This window comes from Callorhinchus milii, unplaced genomic scaffold (assembly GCF_018977255.1).
Source record: "Callorhinchus milii isolate IMCB2004 unplaced genomic scaffold, IMCB_Cmil_1.0 Scaffold1, whole genome shotgun sequence".
Taxonomy (NCBI): domain Eukaryota; kingdom Metazoa; phylum Chordata; class Chondrichthyes; order Chimaeriformes; family Callorhinchidae; genus Callorhinchus; species Callorhinchus milii.
In genome coordinates this window covers 130028985-130048944 of record NW_024704742.1, presented here as the reverse complement: position 1 = coordinate 130048944, position 19960 = coordinate 130028985, and the positions used below count along the sequence as shown (strand labels likewise).

Below are 19960 nucleotides of genomic sequence, written 5' to 3'. Positions count from 1 at the left end.
TACATATGAAGGCTCCGCAGCAGGGGTCCATTTCTTGCCTGATCAGTGCACTTTGGGATAAGTACAGAGTGGTGTTCACCAATAATTTCTTTAATGCACACATTTCAGTTTAATCCTCAGTTTGTTTTGACTATTATACTGTTTAATCTTTGAAAAGGAACTATCTGGTTGATATGGTTTATTTTAAACTTTGCTCTAATTTTTAAATTAGTGCTGTGACTGGATAGGCTGTCAGGAAACAATGACTTAAGTGTATGAAATTATGGATATTTAGCAAAGGGAAACCACACAAAACTATTCCAATTTGTTTTATATTACAATAATATCAATAAAATCCCTTCATTTGATATGCAACAACAACAACTTGCATTTACATAGCGCCCTTCACACGGGTTAGCATCCCGAATATAATGCCACATCATGCAGGCCGTCCAAATGTCTCGGAGTGCTTCACAGGTTTTACTGTTTTCCTGCGAAGCATATTGTGTATTTGTAGGTGAAAGTAGCAACAAGTTTGCACCCTCCAATGCTGCACAAACTAAATGAATGACCAATTTTATTAAATATAGGGGATTGTTGACCGTATCTCTGTTACCACCTAGACCTGACGTAGCTTACATTAGCGTTAATAAACCTGGGAAATGAGGTTAAACAATGCCGTGCAAGCCAGATAGAGCCTTTCAGTGTCCATAATATAACTAGTAATCCAATATAATCTAGCAACATGGATGATCTTGGTTTATGTTGCCCTGGAATTTTGGATCAAACAAACTCTCTGGAGTAACTTGTGGAAATCTTGAATTTACTGAGCTGATGAATAGTAGATTCCTATTGATTCTTCTCCCACGTTTGTCGAATGTTGCCGTTCTTAATTTTGTCGATTTTCTGACCATTTCCAGGAGGTCCTCATGCAGCTGGCCAAAGCTGTGGCAAATGCGGCAGCAGCACTGGTCCTGAGGTCGAAAAATGTGGCTCAGAAAGCAGATGATTCGGGTTTGCAGAATCGTGTCATAGCCGCTGCGACACAGTGTGCTCTCTCCACCTCGCAGCTCGTGGCTTGTACTAAGGTAAGCGTTTACAAGACCTCGTTTGTTGGTCACGAGCACGCGGTGAACTTTTAAAGTATTAATGAAATTGGTGGAAGCGTAGTGGAAATCTGGATCTCTCTCCCCCAAAAGGCTGTAGATGCTGCATCCAGTCAGATTTTCAAGACTCCGGTGGATAGATTTCTGTTAGGTATGGGTATCAAAGGATATGGGCAACAGTCGGTATTTGGAGTTGAGGTACAGATTAGTCATAATCTAATAGAATGATGGAACAGACTTGAGGGGCTGAATGGCCTACTCCTGTTCCTATACTCCTATGATTGCACTGGGTACTTTTATTCAGACACAAGAAAGCTCTGCCCGCTGCCACCTCAAGATAGGTTCTTCAGACCTTACAGAACTAAACATCCACCACTGCAACAGACAGCTTCCGCACTCCTTGATGAAAATATTATGCCTTATATAGTGAAACAAACCCCTTATATGCAGCACAAATCATTGTAGCAGAAATAATTATCCATCGTTGAAGTACATTATACGTTATCACAACACTAAGAATCCTTGCATTTGATATAGGGAATTTCACATCAGGAGGATGCCTCAAATTGTTTCACAGGATTCACTCTAAAGTGTCATGGCGGTATTTTGCAGACAAATTATTTCTTTTGAGTATGTTCCAAATGGCCTTTTGGGGTATTTTAGGAAGAGACTGTCCTATTTGACCCCTTGTTTACACAGATTTATTTTCCAATGTATATGCAGTATAAAAAATAAAAACTGTATTGGGCAGACTAGCTATAGCCAAATTTTCAGAAAGGATTCTGGTTGGAAAGCTTTATAAAAATGAGCATTTTCTTAAAATAGTATTTTAATCTTGTAATAGATTTTTTGGGGTAATCTTGTGATTATAATATCCGTATATAAAATATGATGATAACACGATTTATAATATATTGTAAGTAATTCACATATAATAAATGTGATATGTATGTAAACATTTTATTCTGTGTTCTGATTTAACTACCATCAGAGCAAAATGAGGTTCCCCTAAGAGACATCTGATTGTACAAGTAAAGCACTGGTAAGGAAGTTGCATCTATTTCTACTCTTGCAGGTTGTAGCTCCAACCATTAGTTCCCCGGCATGTCAGGAGCAGCTGATTGAAGCTGGCAAGCTGGTCGCTAAGTCAGTGGAGGGCTGTGTGGAGGCCTCGCAGGCTGCCACACAAGACGAGCAGCTGCTGAAGCAGGTTGGAGTGGCTGCCACCACTGTATCACAGGCCCTCAATGACCTCCTCCAGCACATCAAGCTGTACGCCACCGGAGGACACCCGTTAGGACGTTACGATCAGGCCACAGACACCATCCTGACAGTCACTGAGAACATTTTCAGCTCCATGGGGGATGCTGGTAAGGATGTTTGTGCTTTTGATGAATGCGCAGGCTTGTGACTTTACGGGTTGCTGCAGGTGAACATGTAATGTCTTATTATCTCGATTGGGAAACCACCATAAGATTTTTTTTAAAAAAAGTCCTTCTACATTTAAACATCTGCTTACAAATGAAATGTGATGCGTGGCTAAAGCTTCCATCAGTATCATCACTTCTGTATTCATAAACTAATCTTGTTAACTGTATTAGTATTGATTTGTCTCAATGGTACTGTGATGTGCGCTTCTTGTCCTCTGGCTAATTTGATCTCCATAAAGCATTTTGTGCAGAATATTTATTAAATAGTAAATGCCATTTTCTCATGCGTTTTCTCTCTATTTTTCCCCTCCTATCACCTATCCCCAAAACAGGTGAAATGGTACGTCAGGCAAGAATTCTGGCTCAAGCGACTTCGGATCTGGTGAACGCCATCAAAGCCGATGCTGAAGGTGAATCAGACCTCGAGCACTCCAGGAAGCTGCTCTCTGCAGCCAAGCTGTTAGCAGACGCCACTGCCAAGATGGTGGAAGCTGCAAAGGTAACGTTAAAATTGGGATAGCTAAGAGAGTTTGTGTGTAGTCTGTAGCATCAAAGTCCACACAAATACAAAGTGCTGCTAGTTTTTTTTTCTTTCCCAGTGTCTACTTGCCAAATCGTGGTTTCAAGAGCATAAAAGAAGCCTGGAGAAAAGTTTTTTTCCAGTTTCATTTTTTTTGTAGTTTTATTACACCATTCTGTGTTGATGTTGGTTGTACAAAGGGAAGGTTGAATTATTTTGTTGTTGTCTCTTGGTGTTTAGGGTGCAGCAGCTAATCCTGACAGTGAAGAGCAGCAGCAGAGGTTGAGAGAAGCTGCTGAAGGTTTGCGAATGGCCACCAATGCAGCAGCCCAGAATGCCATCAAGAAGAAATTAATGAACAAATTAGAGGTGAGTGGAAAAACCTGATGTAACAGGTGAATGTTGCCTGTAGCCTTTGTCAGTTATTGTCATAGCAAGGACTGTACTAACAGAGGTAAAGCCTGAAGTGGGGTTTTCAGGCTTCTCTGATAGCAATGTGCATTCATGGAGAAATGCCCTGGTCCATCCTGTCCAAAAGGTCCCACATTCAGTGGACTGAGTTAATTGATCTCAACGGGGCATTTGATGAACACACTTGACACTAGTGTCCAATGACTATAGAGAGAGATTAAGCCAGAGTTGTCATGCATCATTATTAACTGGGTAGTCTTGCTTGAAAATTGTTTTTTTGGCTCAGCCAAAAAGCTCTTCAAGGTGTCAGCCTGGCACAGTTGATAACATTCTCGCCTCCGAGTCAGATGTTAATGGGTTCAAGCCAAACTCTAAGCTGACATCTCAATTCAGTGCTGGAGGAGTACTGCATTGTCAGAGGTGCTGTCCTTCAGATTAGACATTAAACTGAAGAAATTGGTTCACTGCTTGACAAGGGAGCATTGTTTCGCTCAAAATAGCTGCTATGTTTGCAGATAATTGCAATCCCTGCACTTTACAAATCAACTTCTGAAAAACTTTGAGCATCGAGTATTTTTTATCATTACTGGACATTAATGCTCTTGGACCATCGCACAAAACTCTCTGAATGGCTGTTATTGCTCATGCATGTTTTTAACAGCATGAGTTGAAGCTCAGTAGATGATGATGATGATAATAATAATAATCCTTGCATTTGATTTAGTGGCTTATCATGTCTTTGAGCCATCTCAACGCACTGTAAAGTGTATTTTGTGAGTGAATGCAGAGTTAATGGTTTTATCTGGTGTTGTATATGATTTGTAAAATAATTCTAGTTTCGTAACAAAACGAGGAGGGGGAAATGTTGAACTTGAATTTTACGGTCGTGCCTTTCTCTCTTCAGAACGCAGCGAAGCAAGCTGCAGCTGCTGCAACACAGACTATTGCTGCGGCTCAACACGCTGCCTCGTCAAACAAGAACCCAGCCGTACAGCAGCAGATGGTCCAGAGCTGTAAGGTGAGAGCTCTATTATAGTTTTCACCTTTGCAGTGTTTCAAAGGAATATTTATTTCAAGCCCTTTTACTAAACCCTTATCCAGAAGTAGTCGTATGGAAAAAGACTACCTCTTTCTAAAGTAAAACCCGCAGAGCTTTAATATGCATGGGTTAAACATAGTTAAACCTTGCCGTAATGTCACCAGCCAATTCAGTATGTTTGTATTTATGATGTGTAAGTCACATAAAATCCTACCTGTACATAATTTTAAATAAGTTGTACATGATGCGACTTACGTGAGTTTCACATAACTCACACCTTGCATAACTCATGTTAAATATGTAGTCCCAACTGATATGTCTTATGTGAGATTTACTGTACTCCTTACAGACTCCCCATCTGTCACTCATCCCCCCCACCCCATCCTTGCCACGCCTTTGAAATAAATTTGTTTCAGTACTTTTGTTCTGCTCCCTCCACTATCTTGATATACCTATTCTGTGCTCCTCTCTGGCCTTATGGAGTCCTGTAGCTCAGTGGTTAGAGCACTCGCTTTGCAAGTGAGAGACCTGAGTTCAATTCCAGGCAGGTCAGGGCGAAACCTTGGGCAAGTTTCTTTACTCCACACGCCTCATAATAATCCCTCCAAAAAAACAACACAATAATAAATTGGTCATTTTCAATCCACGACTGTTTGTGGGACACTGCTGTGCGCAATTGGCTACCGCGTTCGCCCACAAATATACAGTCAATTCACTTTACAGTATATTCTGTGAGGCGCTTTGGGACGTCTAGAAGACGTGAAAAGCGCTATACCAAATTTATCAAATAATTTATGCCAGTCTCTCTCTGGTTTATTGCTTGTACTCAATTCCCTCTCCTTCACTATTGTTTGTTGGGTGAGAGAGAGGTTGGTGTTTAGCCATCAATGCTGTCCTCTATGGCACTCTTCCAAGATCACTTTGCCTTGCTGCATCTCTCCTTTTAACCTCCAAAAACCCCCTAAAAGCTCATCCTTCTGTTTGTTACCTTCGATGACCTCTAAATTCCTTTCATTTCTTGGTCTGTGCCCACTGCTTCCATCATTGAGCACTGTCCCAAAATATGAACAGATGTAATCCCGAACTACACCTCTTGTAACCCTCAATACCTTAAATTTATACTTGTCATGAAACGGTTGTTTCTGGAACATTGGGTGTTCATAATCTTCTCTTTCTGCTCCTCCCATCACCCCAAATTTTTTTTTAAGCGCTACTCAAAGTTCTATCCTGCATGGATACAAGGTCGTGGAACGTTTAGGTCTGGGGTTAGGCTTCAGGACGCTTCTTCTTGTGTTTGCAGGTTGTTGCTGAACAGATTCCACTGCTGGTCCAAGGTGTACGGGGCAGCCAATCCCAGCCCGACAGTCCCAGCGCCCAGTTGGCACTCATAAGTGCGAGCCAGAACTTCCTGCAGGTACACACTCGCCAGGTCTACAATCCCACCTGGTCGCCCGCTCTATACACCACACAGCTGAACAGCCTAGTCCATTGCTCTGTACACATGATGAACAGCTCAAGTGTGGTGCATGCATCTTGTCCATGCACCACACATGGGGGTTGGGAAAAATAAGTTTTTAATTTTTCTGGTGTTTTTTTGTCAGATATCAACTATTCATTTTTTTAATTTTTCTAATTTCACAATTCTTTTTTACAAAAAGTTTGAGCACAAAACCGAAAGAAATTGATAGTCGCAATGATGATTTATCCACATTCATAGTTTTCTCAGTAAGAGAGTGCATGGAACCTATCGCATAGTATGCCTGAAGCATTCTTGTGGAGTCCAGTAGCGTATTGGTTAGAGCACGCGCCTCGCAAGCGAGAGGATCCAGGTTCGATTCCCGGGCAGGGCGAAACCTTAGGCAAGTTTCCTTACTCCACACACCTCTGTTTACATACCAGTAAATAGGAACCCAGCTTCTAGTCTTTTGGTGGATCGCTTTTCCAGGGGTAATAATCCCCTTTAAAAAATATATATAAGAATCTGGTCACTCAATCCATGACTGTTTGTGGGACACTGCTGTGTGCATTTGGCTGCCGCGTTTCGCCCACAAAATATACAGAATATTCTGGGAAGTGCTTTGAAAAATTATTATTATTGACTGTTTGTTTGTTTGTAGCCTGGTGCTAAGATGGTTGCTGCTGCCAGAGCTACAATTCCCACTGTGGGAGAGCAGGCCTCGGCCATGCAGCTAAGCCAGTGCGCTAAGAACCTGGCCAACACCTTACAAGAACTGCGAGCGGCTGCACAGAAGGCAAGTTAGAATGATTTGCAATTGGAGTTGACACTGAGTATGAGTGTTCGCTATGTGATGTTTGTCCTGTGCGGTTGTAACTTTATACAATTAAAGCCTGGGAGAGAAGGGTTGGTGATCACAGATGGTGCTGAAGAGAGATTTTTAGGGAAGAATAAAAGACGGATAACGAGGTGGAGGGGTAGAGAGGGAGTTTCACAGATTCCTCGTTAAATCTGTGGTTCCCAAAGCTTTTCACCACTGGTGGGTTTTCCTCGTCTCATGCCTGCTTCTGAAGTAGACTAATCGATAGAGATTGATTGCCATGAATAATCGTCTATTATTCTTATGAATAATTATGAATATTATTATTATGAATAATCTTGGGACGTCCTCCCGACGTGAAAGGCGCTATACAAATGTAATCTTGTTGTTGTTGTTGTCTACATTATTATTGTAATACGTGACTACCAGGATGGTAGAAGATGACCTAGTTAGACCTTGGTCTTTTTTCGTCCAGCTATTCCTATATTCCTAATAACATTCCACTGTTTTCCATATACAGGCCCAGGAAGCTTGTGGTCCATTGGCAATGGACTCTGCCCTGAGCCAGATCAGGACAATGGAGAAAGATTTACAGGAAGCAAAAGCATCTGCAGCAGAAGGAAAACTCCGACCACTGCCAGGGGAAACGGTAAGACACAAATGAATAAATATCCATCATATCTAAACTAGAGGTTATCTTATTCGGAGATTGCACTGGACCAACTGAGGGGGATTCATCTTAAATGGAGCACAAACAGAAACGACCTGTCAGTGCTCTCCATTCATTCAGAACACGGTGCTTTGATGTTGCTTGTACCCCATGTTGAATGAAGTAAATATTAAAACAAAAACACCATCTTTTTTGGTGCCAGCACCAGGTTTCTAATACTAATCTATGGAGCTGGAATGCAGTGCTTTCCAGGTGATGGAAAATCAGCATCAGCTGTTCTGAAGAAAATGTTGCCCAGCTGCAAGCATTTTAATCTGACCTCTTTATAGTTTAAACAAGCAAATGGAGAGGTTAGGAGGAATGAGTTTTCTTAATGCAGAGTGGCTAGGACATGGGGGGAGCAAAGCACAAATTTAAATGTGAAGGTTCAAATGCCTGCCTGCTATAATGTAAACAGCAGATTAACATCTGGCTGAATTTTAAGAAACCTACAAGAGTGTTTAGATTGGTGGGGGGAAGATAAATGGGAATGATATGCTGCTTGTTTAAAATGACAGTGAATTTCTTGATTCCATTTTATTCTATATTACCATAACACGGTGAAGGATATTGCGTTATAATGTGGCGTAGGTACGCGAATCATGGCACAGGTACCAATGAGGGGGTTATCTTATTCCTGATTGCACAGCTGCAGGCTTGGGAGGGGAAAATGCTCATTTTCTATGCTTTCTTTTGACAGCTGGAAAAGTGTTCCCAGGACTTGGGAAGTAGTGCCAAGATGGTCGGTGCCTCCGTTGCTCAGCTGCTGAGTGCGGTCACACAAGGAAATGAGAATTACACAGGTGCGTTAGACTTGTTATGTGGTGAAATAGATTATAATAGCTGTCAACATAACTCAGTTAATGAGATGTGTGCCAGAGGTCAAATTATTGCCATGGATGCTGTAGTAAAGTCACTTTCCAGATGTCACCTTGAAGAGGAGATTTTTCTATTTTTATAATTCCCTTGATTTCTTAAAATATTTCTCTTCCCCAATCTGTTTAGATTTGTTCCCAGATACCGCACTGTTTATTTTTGACCCTCAGTTCGCCTTTCTGGTCTCTGACCAAATCTGCTTTATAATAATAATCCTTGCATTTGATATAATAATAATAATAATAATCCTTGCATTTGATATAGCGCTTTTCATGTCAGGAGGACATCCCAAAGCGCTTCACAGAACACACTGTAAAGTGAATTGACTGTATATTTGTGGGCGAACGCGGCAGCCAATTGCGCACAGCAATGTCCCACAAACAGTCGTAGAATGAAAATGACCAATTTATTATTGTTTTTGGTTTTGGAGGGATTATTATTAGGCTCTGTATGGAGTAAGGAAACTTGCCCAAGGTTTCGTCCTGCCTGGAATTGAACTCAGGTCTCTCGCTTGCAAAGCGAGTGCTCTAACCACTGAGCTACAGGACTCCACCATATATATAGCGCTTTTCACGTCGGGAGGACGTCCCAAAGCGCTTCACAGAGTACACTGTAAAGTGAATTGACTGTATATTTGTGGGCAAACGCACAGCAATGTCCCACAAACAGTCGTAGATTGAAAATGACCAATTTATTATTGTTTTGGGTTTTGGAGGGATTATTATTAGGCTCTGTGTGGAGTAAGGAAACTTGCCCAAGGTTTCGCCCTGCCTGGAATTGAACTCAGGTCTCTCACTTGCAAAGCGAGTGCTCTAACCACTGAGCCACAGGACTCCACAAGTAGCAGCAAGAGAGAGACAGACAAGGGCGTGCGAGGAATAATCGGACCAGGGACCATTACCTGCCTCTGTCACAACCTTAGTCTCCGCCACCCCACCCCCCCCACTCCCTTCCCTCCCCATCCCCAATGCAGCCAAAACCCTTATCCAAGTCTCTAGTTCTCTGCTTGCTGGCCTCAGACCTCTGCAGCCACATTCTCTCTCTCTATCAGCAAGCTCCGCAAGCCCATTTCCTTAACCACAAGACTCCAAAATCTTGTTCCTTGTTTCCAAATGCCTCACCGCCCAGCCCCACCGTATCTCTGAGATCTCTTACAATCCAGCTCTACTTCTTACTCCCTCTGCCCCACCAACTCAGGCCTGCTTGCTATTCCCTGCCTGCTCCACTCCATCCATAGTGGGTGAGCTTTCAATTACTTTGCCCCCACTCTCTCCCTTTACTTCGCTCCCTCTGCTTTCAAAACCCACTTACAAACCTATTTCTTTTGACTGTGATTTCGGCCACCTTCCCCCTAACTCCCTGCTGGCTGGGCTCCCACTCAGACTTTTCCTTCGATGTTCTCGCCAAGTGAAAGATTCGATATAGGTGCAAATTGTTGCTGTTTTGTTTGAGGTCATTTCCTTGCGATGTGTGAGAGTTGTCTGCACTAAATGTGTATCATTTTTTTCCTCACCCCCACCTGATTCCCAGTGGAGAAATATTAGTTGTTGCTTGGCCGATTCTTCCACTAGCACGCCATGCAGTGAATAATAGTGAAAATAATCCAAAGTAGGTTTAAAGCCTTATATGAACTCTGAAGTATGTTGGTATAATACGTTGTCTGTTTTGAGCTACATGTGAATCAGGCCCCTGGACATCAGATTGATGTTGCAGATATGCAGATATGCGGCCTAGCTCTGGCATTGGATTGCTACACCAATGTGCTATGCTTCTGATTTCCAAATGCCTCACTCCAAATGTGGAGTCCTGTATCTCAGTGGTTAGAGCGCTCGCCTTGCAAGCGAGAGACCTCAGTTCAATTCCAGGCAGGGCAAAACCTTGGGCAAGTTTCCTTACTACACATGCCTAATAATAATCCCTCCAAAAAAAAAAATTGGTCATTTTCAATTCACGACTGTTTGTGGGACACTGCTGTGCGTAATTGGCTGCTGCGTTTCGCCCACAAATATACGGTCAATTCACTTTGCAGTCCATTCTGTGAAGCACTTTGAGACGTCGAGAAGACGTGGAAAGCGCTATATCAAATGCAAGGATTATTATTATTATTTCCCAAGAGTGCAGAATGCAATGCAGGAGCCCAAATCCCGCAACAAAATAGTTTGAAGCAGACGTTATTGCTCAGCTGACTGTAAACAAGAGTTTTTAATTTTAGCGACAACACAACTTTCTGGGTTCACTCATGCCACCTTGTGCTGGTAATGGTAAGCGCAGCTTTATGAGTGAAGAAGTTCACTTCACTAATAAAGTGAGTTTCACATGAGTCCAGGGCTCCACCTCACTACCTACCAGCACCTGTGGTTTTTAACCTGTTATCATTGGTGAAAAATTGGGATTAAAAAACGTAAGGTATATGGGCATCCTTTTCGTTTTGCCCACAAAATATACAATCAATTCAATTTACAGTTTATTCTGTGAAGCCCTTGAGACGTCTCGAAGATATGATAAGGCACTGTATCAAATGCAAGGTCTATCATTATCCTTTTTTCACCAATGTGATTGATTTCACATTGTTGTGGTTATTATAACAGTGACCACTTCATGACTGGTTGTGGGATATTGCTGTGCACAAATTGGCTGCCGTGTTAGCCTACAAAAATACACTCTATCTCTATACTTCACAGTATATCCTGTGAATTGCTTTGAGCTGCCTCCATGACAGGCTCTATATCGAATGCAAGGATTAATATTATTTTTATTATTACAAGCATTGCTGACCTTGTGCTCATAATGTATTGATTTTTGGTCTATCTTACCCCAAGACACTTGGTCAAGGATTTTCTACTTCAATCTGTTTAGCAAATGTTAGTTTTTAACCTGATTTTTAAAGAGGTTTTTAGGGTAAAGGATATCCTGTATTTCTATTTACCAGAGGAAGTCTGAAAGCATGTCACATTGGCTATTTTAACTTCCTTTCTAAGGATTTGTTTCTTGCCCACTGTGTGAAGCGTGGGGTTTTTATTGGCACTGACGGTCCTGAGAACAAATACTGAGTGTGTGACCTCTTCGTTCTGGTGCATCCTCAAACGCAAACAGATGTGCAGCAAACTCAGTGTAATGAATGATGGCAGTCACTGATGTGAGAGTGTGGTGTTGCCCTGGTCTAACAATATCAGGAAGTCCCTCGAGTGCTTTGCTTGCTGTTTGTAAACCGGACGAAGCCTGCCTGTGTTTTGTTAGGCGACTGAATTTAATGACGCCATTTCTGTCTCATCCTGTTGTAGGCTGTTTCTTGGTGCTCATTATCAGGTGCGCACAGTTTATTTTTTTTCCTCCCAGTGTACATATGGGAGCTAACCTCTTGTCCCTGTTTTTAAATACGTCTCGACTTACTGTTTTGTTGAAATGGATAATTTTTAAGCTTAAAAAAAATTAAAGCTCTAACCATAACTGTCGATAGGATTTGATGATGCGTCTCTACCTGTTCCTTTTACAAATCGAGAGATGTATCTCAAAGTCCTCTTGTCAATGTTCAGTTTATAGAGAAAAACAGTTTCTCCAGAAGCTCAGCGGTTAAATGAACTGGATAGTTTGTGATACTGGCTACTACTGAGAAACTTGGACAGATCTGGGATTAAGCATCAGATATGTCTAAATTGGAGAGCATCAGTCAATAGGGAAAAGCATGGGAGAGGGAAGAGAAGAGACTAGAAATGAAATTCACTAGGCTAGGGAGAGTGGAGGAGAAAAAATTAACGTTATTTCCAAACCTTTCCCCTGTTGCTTTTGTTATAGACATCATATGAGCCCAGAGTTGAATTTAATGTCACTTGTCATTGAATTAGCTTCTGATCCTCACTGTCCAGGCTCTCTCAGTCTGAGTGAAAGGGAGTCTTGGGAATCTGTCAGTGGCGTGGATTAGGGGAGGTCATAGTGCTGTGGAATTAGCTGTAGTGGAGCAGGATCAATGAGCTAAATGGCCAATTACATTTTACTAAATTTCTGTGTTTCTGCCAGAACCATCCCATCAGGAGAGGCCTTTTTTATAAAAAAAAGGATGAAATATCTATGATTCTACGCACCATATTACAAAGCACTTGCCAGCAGTGACCAAACTTCCTATTGGAAGACAATCGGGGCCAAGACTATAGAAGCTGCTTAAAACACTCCGAAACGCTGCCCCACGTGAAAGCCGCTGTGTAAAATGCATGTTGTTGTTAAAGAGAGGCAACATTACAATAGAATGACTTCATGAACCATATAAAGTTGCTGGATATTTATCAAAGGGGATGGGGGTGGGGGGGGCAGTGATTTCTGTATGTAGAAAGTGCGCAATTTCAAGAGTTGCCTATTCCTCCTCTTAATTAAGGTGTCTGGATGTTTTGAGAGCAATTAACTATAAGATTAAAATAATAAAGAGTGAGAATGTATTCTGATTCGCTGTGTTTCTCTCTCAGGGTTGGCTGCCAGAGAAGTGGCTCAAGCCTTAAAAGCTCTGAGCTCGGCTGCCCGGGGCGTTGCAGCCAACACTACTGATCCCCAGGCTCGCAACGCAATGCTGGAGTCTGCGAGTGACCTTATGGATAAATCGAGCAATCTGATTGAAGAGGCCAGGAAAGCTATGGCTAAGCCTGGTGACCCAGAAAACCAGCAACGACTGGCACAGGTTGGTCTGTTCAAGCATATTGGTCTTTCATCTTGTTCTTCACCCCCCTCTCCCTCGCATAGTCTTCAGTGCAGTGCTGGAGGAGTACTCTGTGCTCTGAAGTTCCGTCCTTTGAATCAGACATTAAACTGAGGTCCTGAGTGCCTGTTAAAGCGAACGTTAAACATCCCATGGCACTATTTGAAAAGAGAAGGGAGTTTCTCCCTATGTCATGGCCAACAATTCCCCAGATAAAAAAGTTGGTTTTTCAACTTTGTGGCTGTGAGACATTGCTGTGTGTGGAATCGGCTGTTGCCTTTGCCTATAAACAGTCACTACACTTTACAGTAGCGCCTTGAGATATTTTGACATATGGCACTCTGTGAAATGCAAGAATTATTATTTAATTGCTATGGGATCTTTAGAGTCTGGAAGAGCAGACAAACAGGACCACTGTTTAACGACTATGGAGTCCTGTAGCTCAGTGGTTAGAGCACTCGCTTTGCAAGTGAGAGACCTGAGTTCAATTCCAGGCAGGGCGAAACCTTGGGCAAGTTTCCTTACTCCACACGCCTAATAATAATCCCTCCAAAACCAAAAACAATAATAAATTGGTCATTTTTAATCTACGACTGTTTGTGGGACATTGCTGTGCGCAATTGCCCACAAATATACAGTCAATTCACTTTACAGTGTGTTCTGTGAAGCGTTTTGGGACGTCCTCCCGATGTGAAAAGCGTTATATCACATGCAAGGATTATTATTATTATTATAACGTTTCATTGGAATGAATGATACATCCAACGATAGTGCTCCCCAGCACTGGACTGGCAGCCGAGACTGTGAACTCAGGTCCTGACTTGAGGCAAGAATGATAACAACTGAGCAAAGCTGAACCTGACTGAGATCTTCTTTATAATGCTTCAGCTGCTAGTTTGGGCAAAGTGAGAGTGTTCCATTATGTAGCGTTAATGACCTCGTCTAGTAGATGACAGTCCAAAATTTGCTAACAAAGTTCTGCATTCTTCCCCAAAAGTCATGTTTCCCTTTAATGTGACTGTCTGATGCTGCTAAAGTGCCTGACTTTCTGAACCCCTTAAAGTCCCATAACAGTTTTATAGAGCACACTCTGGTCATGTGTGCCTGTGCAGGCAGAGTGATGCTTCTGTTTGTATGCGTCAGGAAATAGGTGAAGCTTTTGTTTGCTTTGTTATCGGGGAAGCTGTTCAGCTGCACAGAAACAGCAGGAGCTTCACTTCGGGCAAGATGTCATTGTTGGCCACTTCATCCCTTTAGATTTGAGTCAAAACAACCAAATAATGTATCCCAAATGGCAGTGTATATTTCATTTTATGTAATAAAAGTCTCATCTGGTGCAAGGTGTCCTGATCTGATTGTAATACATAAAAGCTATTTATTTTTTGGTCAGCCAGGTGTCTAACAAGTGCAGTAACCCTCCACCATACTTCAGAGCTGAAACCAGATTGAAAGTTCCATGTAAATATGAATATGGATTCTTTCAAACACAGATTAGATAGTTTTCTTTTAGGAAATAACATTATGGGTTACAGTACATAATAGTTCGGGACATATGTTCATGCGACAGCCAGGAAGCCGGAAGGCGAACTAGATGGACCTTGGTCTTTTCTCATCCCGCATTTCTTATGTTCTTATATGTAAATGTCCTACATATGGACATTTTTGTGTCTGGAATTGAATGCATACTCTTTCCCTGGAGGGAAGCACACTGCCTACCTAATTCTGGACCGTATTGAGCACAAGCTGGCAAGAGTCAAAGCTTGGGGACACCTTGGGGACTCCCAAGGTTTGTGGGGTACTGCTGGAGTCTAACCAGCCAAAAGCACATTAACCCTGATACACTTGACTGGTTCATCATCCTATAGAACTTAGTGGATTCTGTCCTGGGACAAAGCGGTATATACTACAATGTTCATGTATACAATGGCTTAGAAGTTAATTTTAAAGGCACCCAATGTAATCAGATCCCAATAACTGTAGAACTAATTCCCAAAGCATTTTAGTCTGAAGTCTGGATTGCAGCTGGATCTGTCTTGATGAGGCCATTTGATTCCGAATCTGAATCCCACTACAAAGCACAGCACTGTTGGGAAAGTGTTGGCAAAAAGAATATATACTTTGCGTTAAGGTTTTAATGTGGTAAAGGCAATATTCATCCTTGTTTGGCATCCCATTTCCATCTTGTGCTGTTCATATGAAGTTCACCAGTACATTGTGTAGGATGTGGTGAGCAGCAGAGCTGGAATAGCTGGGAAGGGGAGAAATGAGTAGTGTTGTTCTTGGATCAGCCTGAATCAGGAACTCTGTCTGGAGAATGAATTGTAAGCCATCTAGTACTTCGAAGAGCTTTTAGTTGGGTTATAATTCTGTACAACTTAAACCAAGTTAATACCTCTGACTCGCTTAAAGATCAAGGCTCTTTGAGCATTTGAAGCGGGGAACAATTTTCAAATATGTGGATGATCTGATTTGAAACGTCTATGAGAGAAATGACTGGCTACTGGCATCCCTGGGAAACCACCAGTGTGAAGGACACTGAATAATTGCAAGTTGTTGTCTCACCCACCCTATGACTGTGGAGAGGAACTGGTTGCTCTCAGCCTGTAACTGGAGAGCCTGCTGAGGTAACACACCTGCTGCAGGCTGGTGGGTGTCACATCCCGGGACACTCCCAAATGTGCTGTCGTGCAAGTTTAAACAAATGCAGCCTGGCTCCAAAGGCTTTGAAAGCTTCTGTGGTTGCATTGAAATCTTTCCTGTAATTCAGACTCATTCCAAAGCCACGTAAATTCTGAAACGTTGTAAATGCAAGCCTCACCGCATTGGGATGCCCTCTCGACGTGAAAGGTGCTATATAAATGAAATTTACTGTTGCTGATGTGGTTGTAATTGTGTCTGAAATGATCCGTAATGAACTGAACTGATTTTGCTGACTTTGATATTTTGTTTTCCCCTCCACAGGTGGCTAAGGCCATGTCAACCTCTCTGAACAGATGCGTGAACTGCTTGCCAGGCCAGAGAGATGTGGACGCAGCTTTACGAACTGTTGGGGAGGCTAGCAAAAGACTGCTTGCAAATTCTGTAAGTGGTCGTCTGTTTCTCAAGCCAGCCCTCTCAGCGCTCAGTATCCAATATCTGCCTCGTGAGATGACGTGAAATTTCCTGCGGCACCTTCGAAAACAGAAAGGAGTTCCTTCTCCCAGTGTCTAACAATCTCCTAGATAAAATTGGTCATTCACTTCATCGCTGATTATGGTACATTGCTGTGCATAAATTACCTGCTTTGTTTGCCTGCAAAATCCGTGCAGTCACGACACTTCAGTAAATCCTATGAAACACATTGATGTTTTGACAATGTCGTATTGCACAGTATCTGATGCAAAGGTTATCATCTTACATTTGTGCAAGTGGATGTTCTGAATCTTTGTAAACAGAAGTTCTAAATGCAGTCAGAGCAATCGCTTGGATTTACTCACCGCCGGTTTGGTTCAGTTGACAAATTGGCCACCTCCATGTCTCGCGGGGCAGAGGGCATTGCTGGTCAGGTTTAATGAACAGACCAGAAACAGATGCTGAAAAATCTGAAATTGAAGTGAAGGCAGGAAAGCCATAACTGGTAACCAGGAAATGTCAGTTACCACACGTTTGGACGTGATATTCCACCTGTATACAGTTTATGTAGCATTTTAGAGAGTGCCCAGAACTTGCCAAATTATTGAATTCAGCCTTAGCTTTGAGAACGTTTTTTCTGTAGTGCTTAAAAGAAGCTTAGATAGTTTTCTTCCAGGAAATAACATTACGGGATATACTACATAGGTAGTTTGGGACATATGTGCATGCAACCCCCAGGTAGGTGGAAGGCGAACTAGATGGACTTTGGTCTGTTTTTTCGTCTAGCATTTCTTATGTTCCAGGCTGTTAATGTTGAAGTGGGGGCGTATTGTTTTGTAAGTTCTGAAGATTTTGATCCTGTAATAACCGCTTTTCCCTCAATGTTTTATTTAGTTCCCTCCAGGTTCCAGGAACTTCCAGGAGGCGCAGAGCCACCTGAACCAAGCTGCTGCTGGCTTGAACCAATCTGCCAATGAGCTGGTACAGGCCTCGCGTGGAACTACACAGGATCTGGCAAAGGCTTCAGGGAAATTTGGTGAAGACTTCAATGAATTTCTGGAGGCTGGAGTTGAAATGGCTGGACAGTCCAAGGTAGGAGAAATGGCCTGAAAAGATGATCCATGAGCACAAATATGAATGAATGGCTTCTGGTTTGGAGGGAGAAAAATGCAAGTAAATGTACTGTTTTCACTGTTTTTATGGTTCAAGGCACACTTTGGGATGGGTGGATTTGTTCAACATGATTTCCCTTTCATAAAGCCATGTTGACTCTGCCTAATCATGTTATGATTTTCTAAGTAACCCCACAACGATGTCCCTAATTAAAAACTCTAGAATTTTCCCTACCACTGATGTCAGACTAACTGGTCTATAGTTCCCCATTTTTTGTCTCCCACCCTTCTTAAATATCGACGTTACGTTTGCGATCTTCCAATCAATGGGAACCGTTCCAGAATCCAGGAAATTTTGGAAGATCAAAAGCAAAGCATCCACTACCTCTGCAGCCGCCTCTTTTAAAACCCTAGGATGCAGGCCATCAGGTCCAGGGTATTTATCGGTTTTTAATCCTATCAATTTCTCTAGTACTATTGCTTTACTGATGTTCATTTCTTTAAGTTCCTCACTAACATTAGCCTCCAGGTTCCCCTCTATTTTCAGTAAGTTTTCAGTGTCCTCCATCGTGAAGACAGAAGCAAAATATTTGTTTGCCAGAACAAATGCCAGAAATGACTCTGCCATTTCTTTATTCCCCATTATAATTTCTCCTGTCTGTGCCTACAATGAACCCACATTCACTTTTGATAGTCTCTTCCTCTTTATGAACTTGTAAAAACTCGTACAATCTGTCTTTAGTTCTCAGCTAGTTTACCCCCATATTCCATTTTCTCCCTCTTAATCAGTTTCTTGATTTTCCTTTGCTGATCTCTAAAGCCCTCCCAATCCTCAGGTTTATTGCTCTTTTTGGCAGTATTATAGGCCTCTTCTTTTCATTTTATATGTATATTTCATTATTATTATTATTATTATTATTATTTATACTTTCCCTAACTTCTCCATTTAGCCAAGGTTGAACCACTTTTCCTGTGGTATTTTTATTTTTCAAGGGAATATATGATCGCTGGGAATTATGTATTATATCTTTAAACGTTTGCCATTGCTGGTCTACTGTCATTTTTTAATCTAATTTCCCAGTCTATTTTAGCCAATTAGAGACATTTCAACGACATGATAAGGCACTATATTTTAAAACCCGAATGGGTTGAAACATTGAGGTACTTTTTTTGTTTTTCTTTTACTCTGATTACATTGATTATATAGCACCTGATGTGTCATGGTTTTGACAGTAATACAAGTAGTGTTACACTCTTGTCATGGTTTTGATAGTAATACAAGTAGTGTTACACTCCTGACTAGAAGCTTGAGCTCAGTCGTCAGTTGCTGGACAGAGTTGGATAGTGCTCATTATCAGATGTACACAGTTGGAGATTCTCCTTACAGATAGTGGTGGGAGGAAGGAAGAAAACAAATTGGAAAGAATCTGACTTTAGACGTGCATTCACTCATAGTGGAAGGGTGCTAAGGTATAATGGAAGCTCAGAGTGTGCCAAGATCAGCATACCTACAGCTACAAACAGTATAGCCCAACCACAGTGATGTATTATTGAACCACCAAATAGATGTCCTGCTTGTATTTAGAGATTCACGCTGAGTGAATTGCACCACTTTACAGAGAGAGTGAACATTGAGGTTACTAATTGTTGCATCAGACCAGTCAGCCTAACTTCGGTAATAGGAAAACTACTGGAGACCATAATCCGGGACAGAATAAATCTCTACTTAGAGGAACATGAGGTAATTAGAAACGGCCAACATGGATTTGTTAAAGGCAAATCTTGCCTAACAAATCTAATAGAATTTTTTTAAGAGCTGACTATGAGGGTTGATGAGGGAAATGCGGTGGACGTTATTTACATGGATTTCAAAAAGGCTTTTGACACAGTACCACATAAAAGATTAATAAAAAAATTAGAGGCCCACGGTATTAAGGGGACAGTGGCAGTTTGGATTAAGAACTGGCTAAGTGACAGAAAGCAGAGGGTGGTGGTTAATGGGTGTTTCTCGAAATGGAAGGAGGTGTGCAGCGGTGTCCCTCAGGGATCGGTATTGGGACCACTGCTCTTTCTAATATATATTAATGATCTGGACTTGGGCATAGAGAGCACTATTTCCAAGTTTGCAGATGATACAAAGTTAGGTAGGGTAGTAAATAGTGAGGAAGACTGTAACCAACTGCAAGCAGACATACACAGAATGGTGGAATGGGCTGACATGTGGCAGATGGATTTCAATGTGGATAAGTGTGAGGTGATACACTTAGGTAGGAAAAATGATAGGAGGCAATATAGACTTGGTAGCTCAATCTTAAGGGGGTGAACGTACAGAGAGATCTGGGTGTTCAAGTAAGCGAATCATTAAAGGTAGCGGGGCAGGTAGATAAGGCAGTAAAAAAGGCATTTGGTGTACTGAGCTTTATTAGTAGGGGCATAGAGTATAAGAGTAGGGAGGTTATGGTTAATCTATACAAAACACTGGTTAGGCCTCAGCTGGAGTACTGCGTCCAGTTCTGGGCACCTTACTTCAGGAAGGACATTAAGGCACTGGAAAGGGTGCAGAGGAGATTCACGAGAATGATACCAGGAATGGGGAACCTTAGCTATGAGGACAGGCTGGAGAAGTTAGGACTTTTCCCATTAGAGCAGAGAAGGTTACGCGGGGACCTGATAGAGGTCTTCAAGATCATGAAAGGTTTCAACAGGCTAG

General features: G+C 41.9%; 1 protein-coding gene across 1 annotated transcript in view; it reads left to right on the top strand.

Annotated features, from left to right (window-relative positions):
- Positions 1 to 19960, top strand: part of tln1 (talin 1) — a 157620-nt gene that overhangs the window by 92311 nt on the left and 45349 nt on the right. Inside the window, exons 19-30 of the mRNA XM_042335651.1 lie at positions 900 to 1067; positions 2161 to 2455; positions 2848 to 3014; positions 3276 to 3404; positions 4351 to 4464; positions 5786 to 5899; positions 6603 to 6737; positions 7282 to 7410; positions 8171 to 8273; positions 12801 to 13009; positions 15989 to 16108; positions 17033 to 17230. Coding sequence (XP_042191585.1) covers positions 900 to 1067; positions 2161 to 2455; positions 2848 to 3014; positions 3276 to 3404; positions 4351 to 4464; positions 5786 to 5899; positions 6603 to 6737; positions 7282 to 7410; positions 8171 to 8273; positions 12801 to 13009; positions 15989 to 16108; positions 17033 to 17230 — 1881 coding nt within the window. The remainder of the gene's footprint in view (positions 1 to 899; positions 1068 to 2160; positions 2456 to 2847; positions 3015 to 3275; positions 3405 to 4350; positions 4465 to 5785; positions 5900 to 6602; positions 6738 to 7281; positions 7411 to 8170; positions 8274 to 12800; positions 13010 to 15988; positions 16109 to 17032; positions 17231 to 19960) is intronic.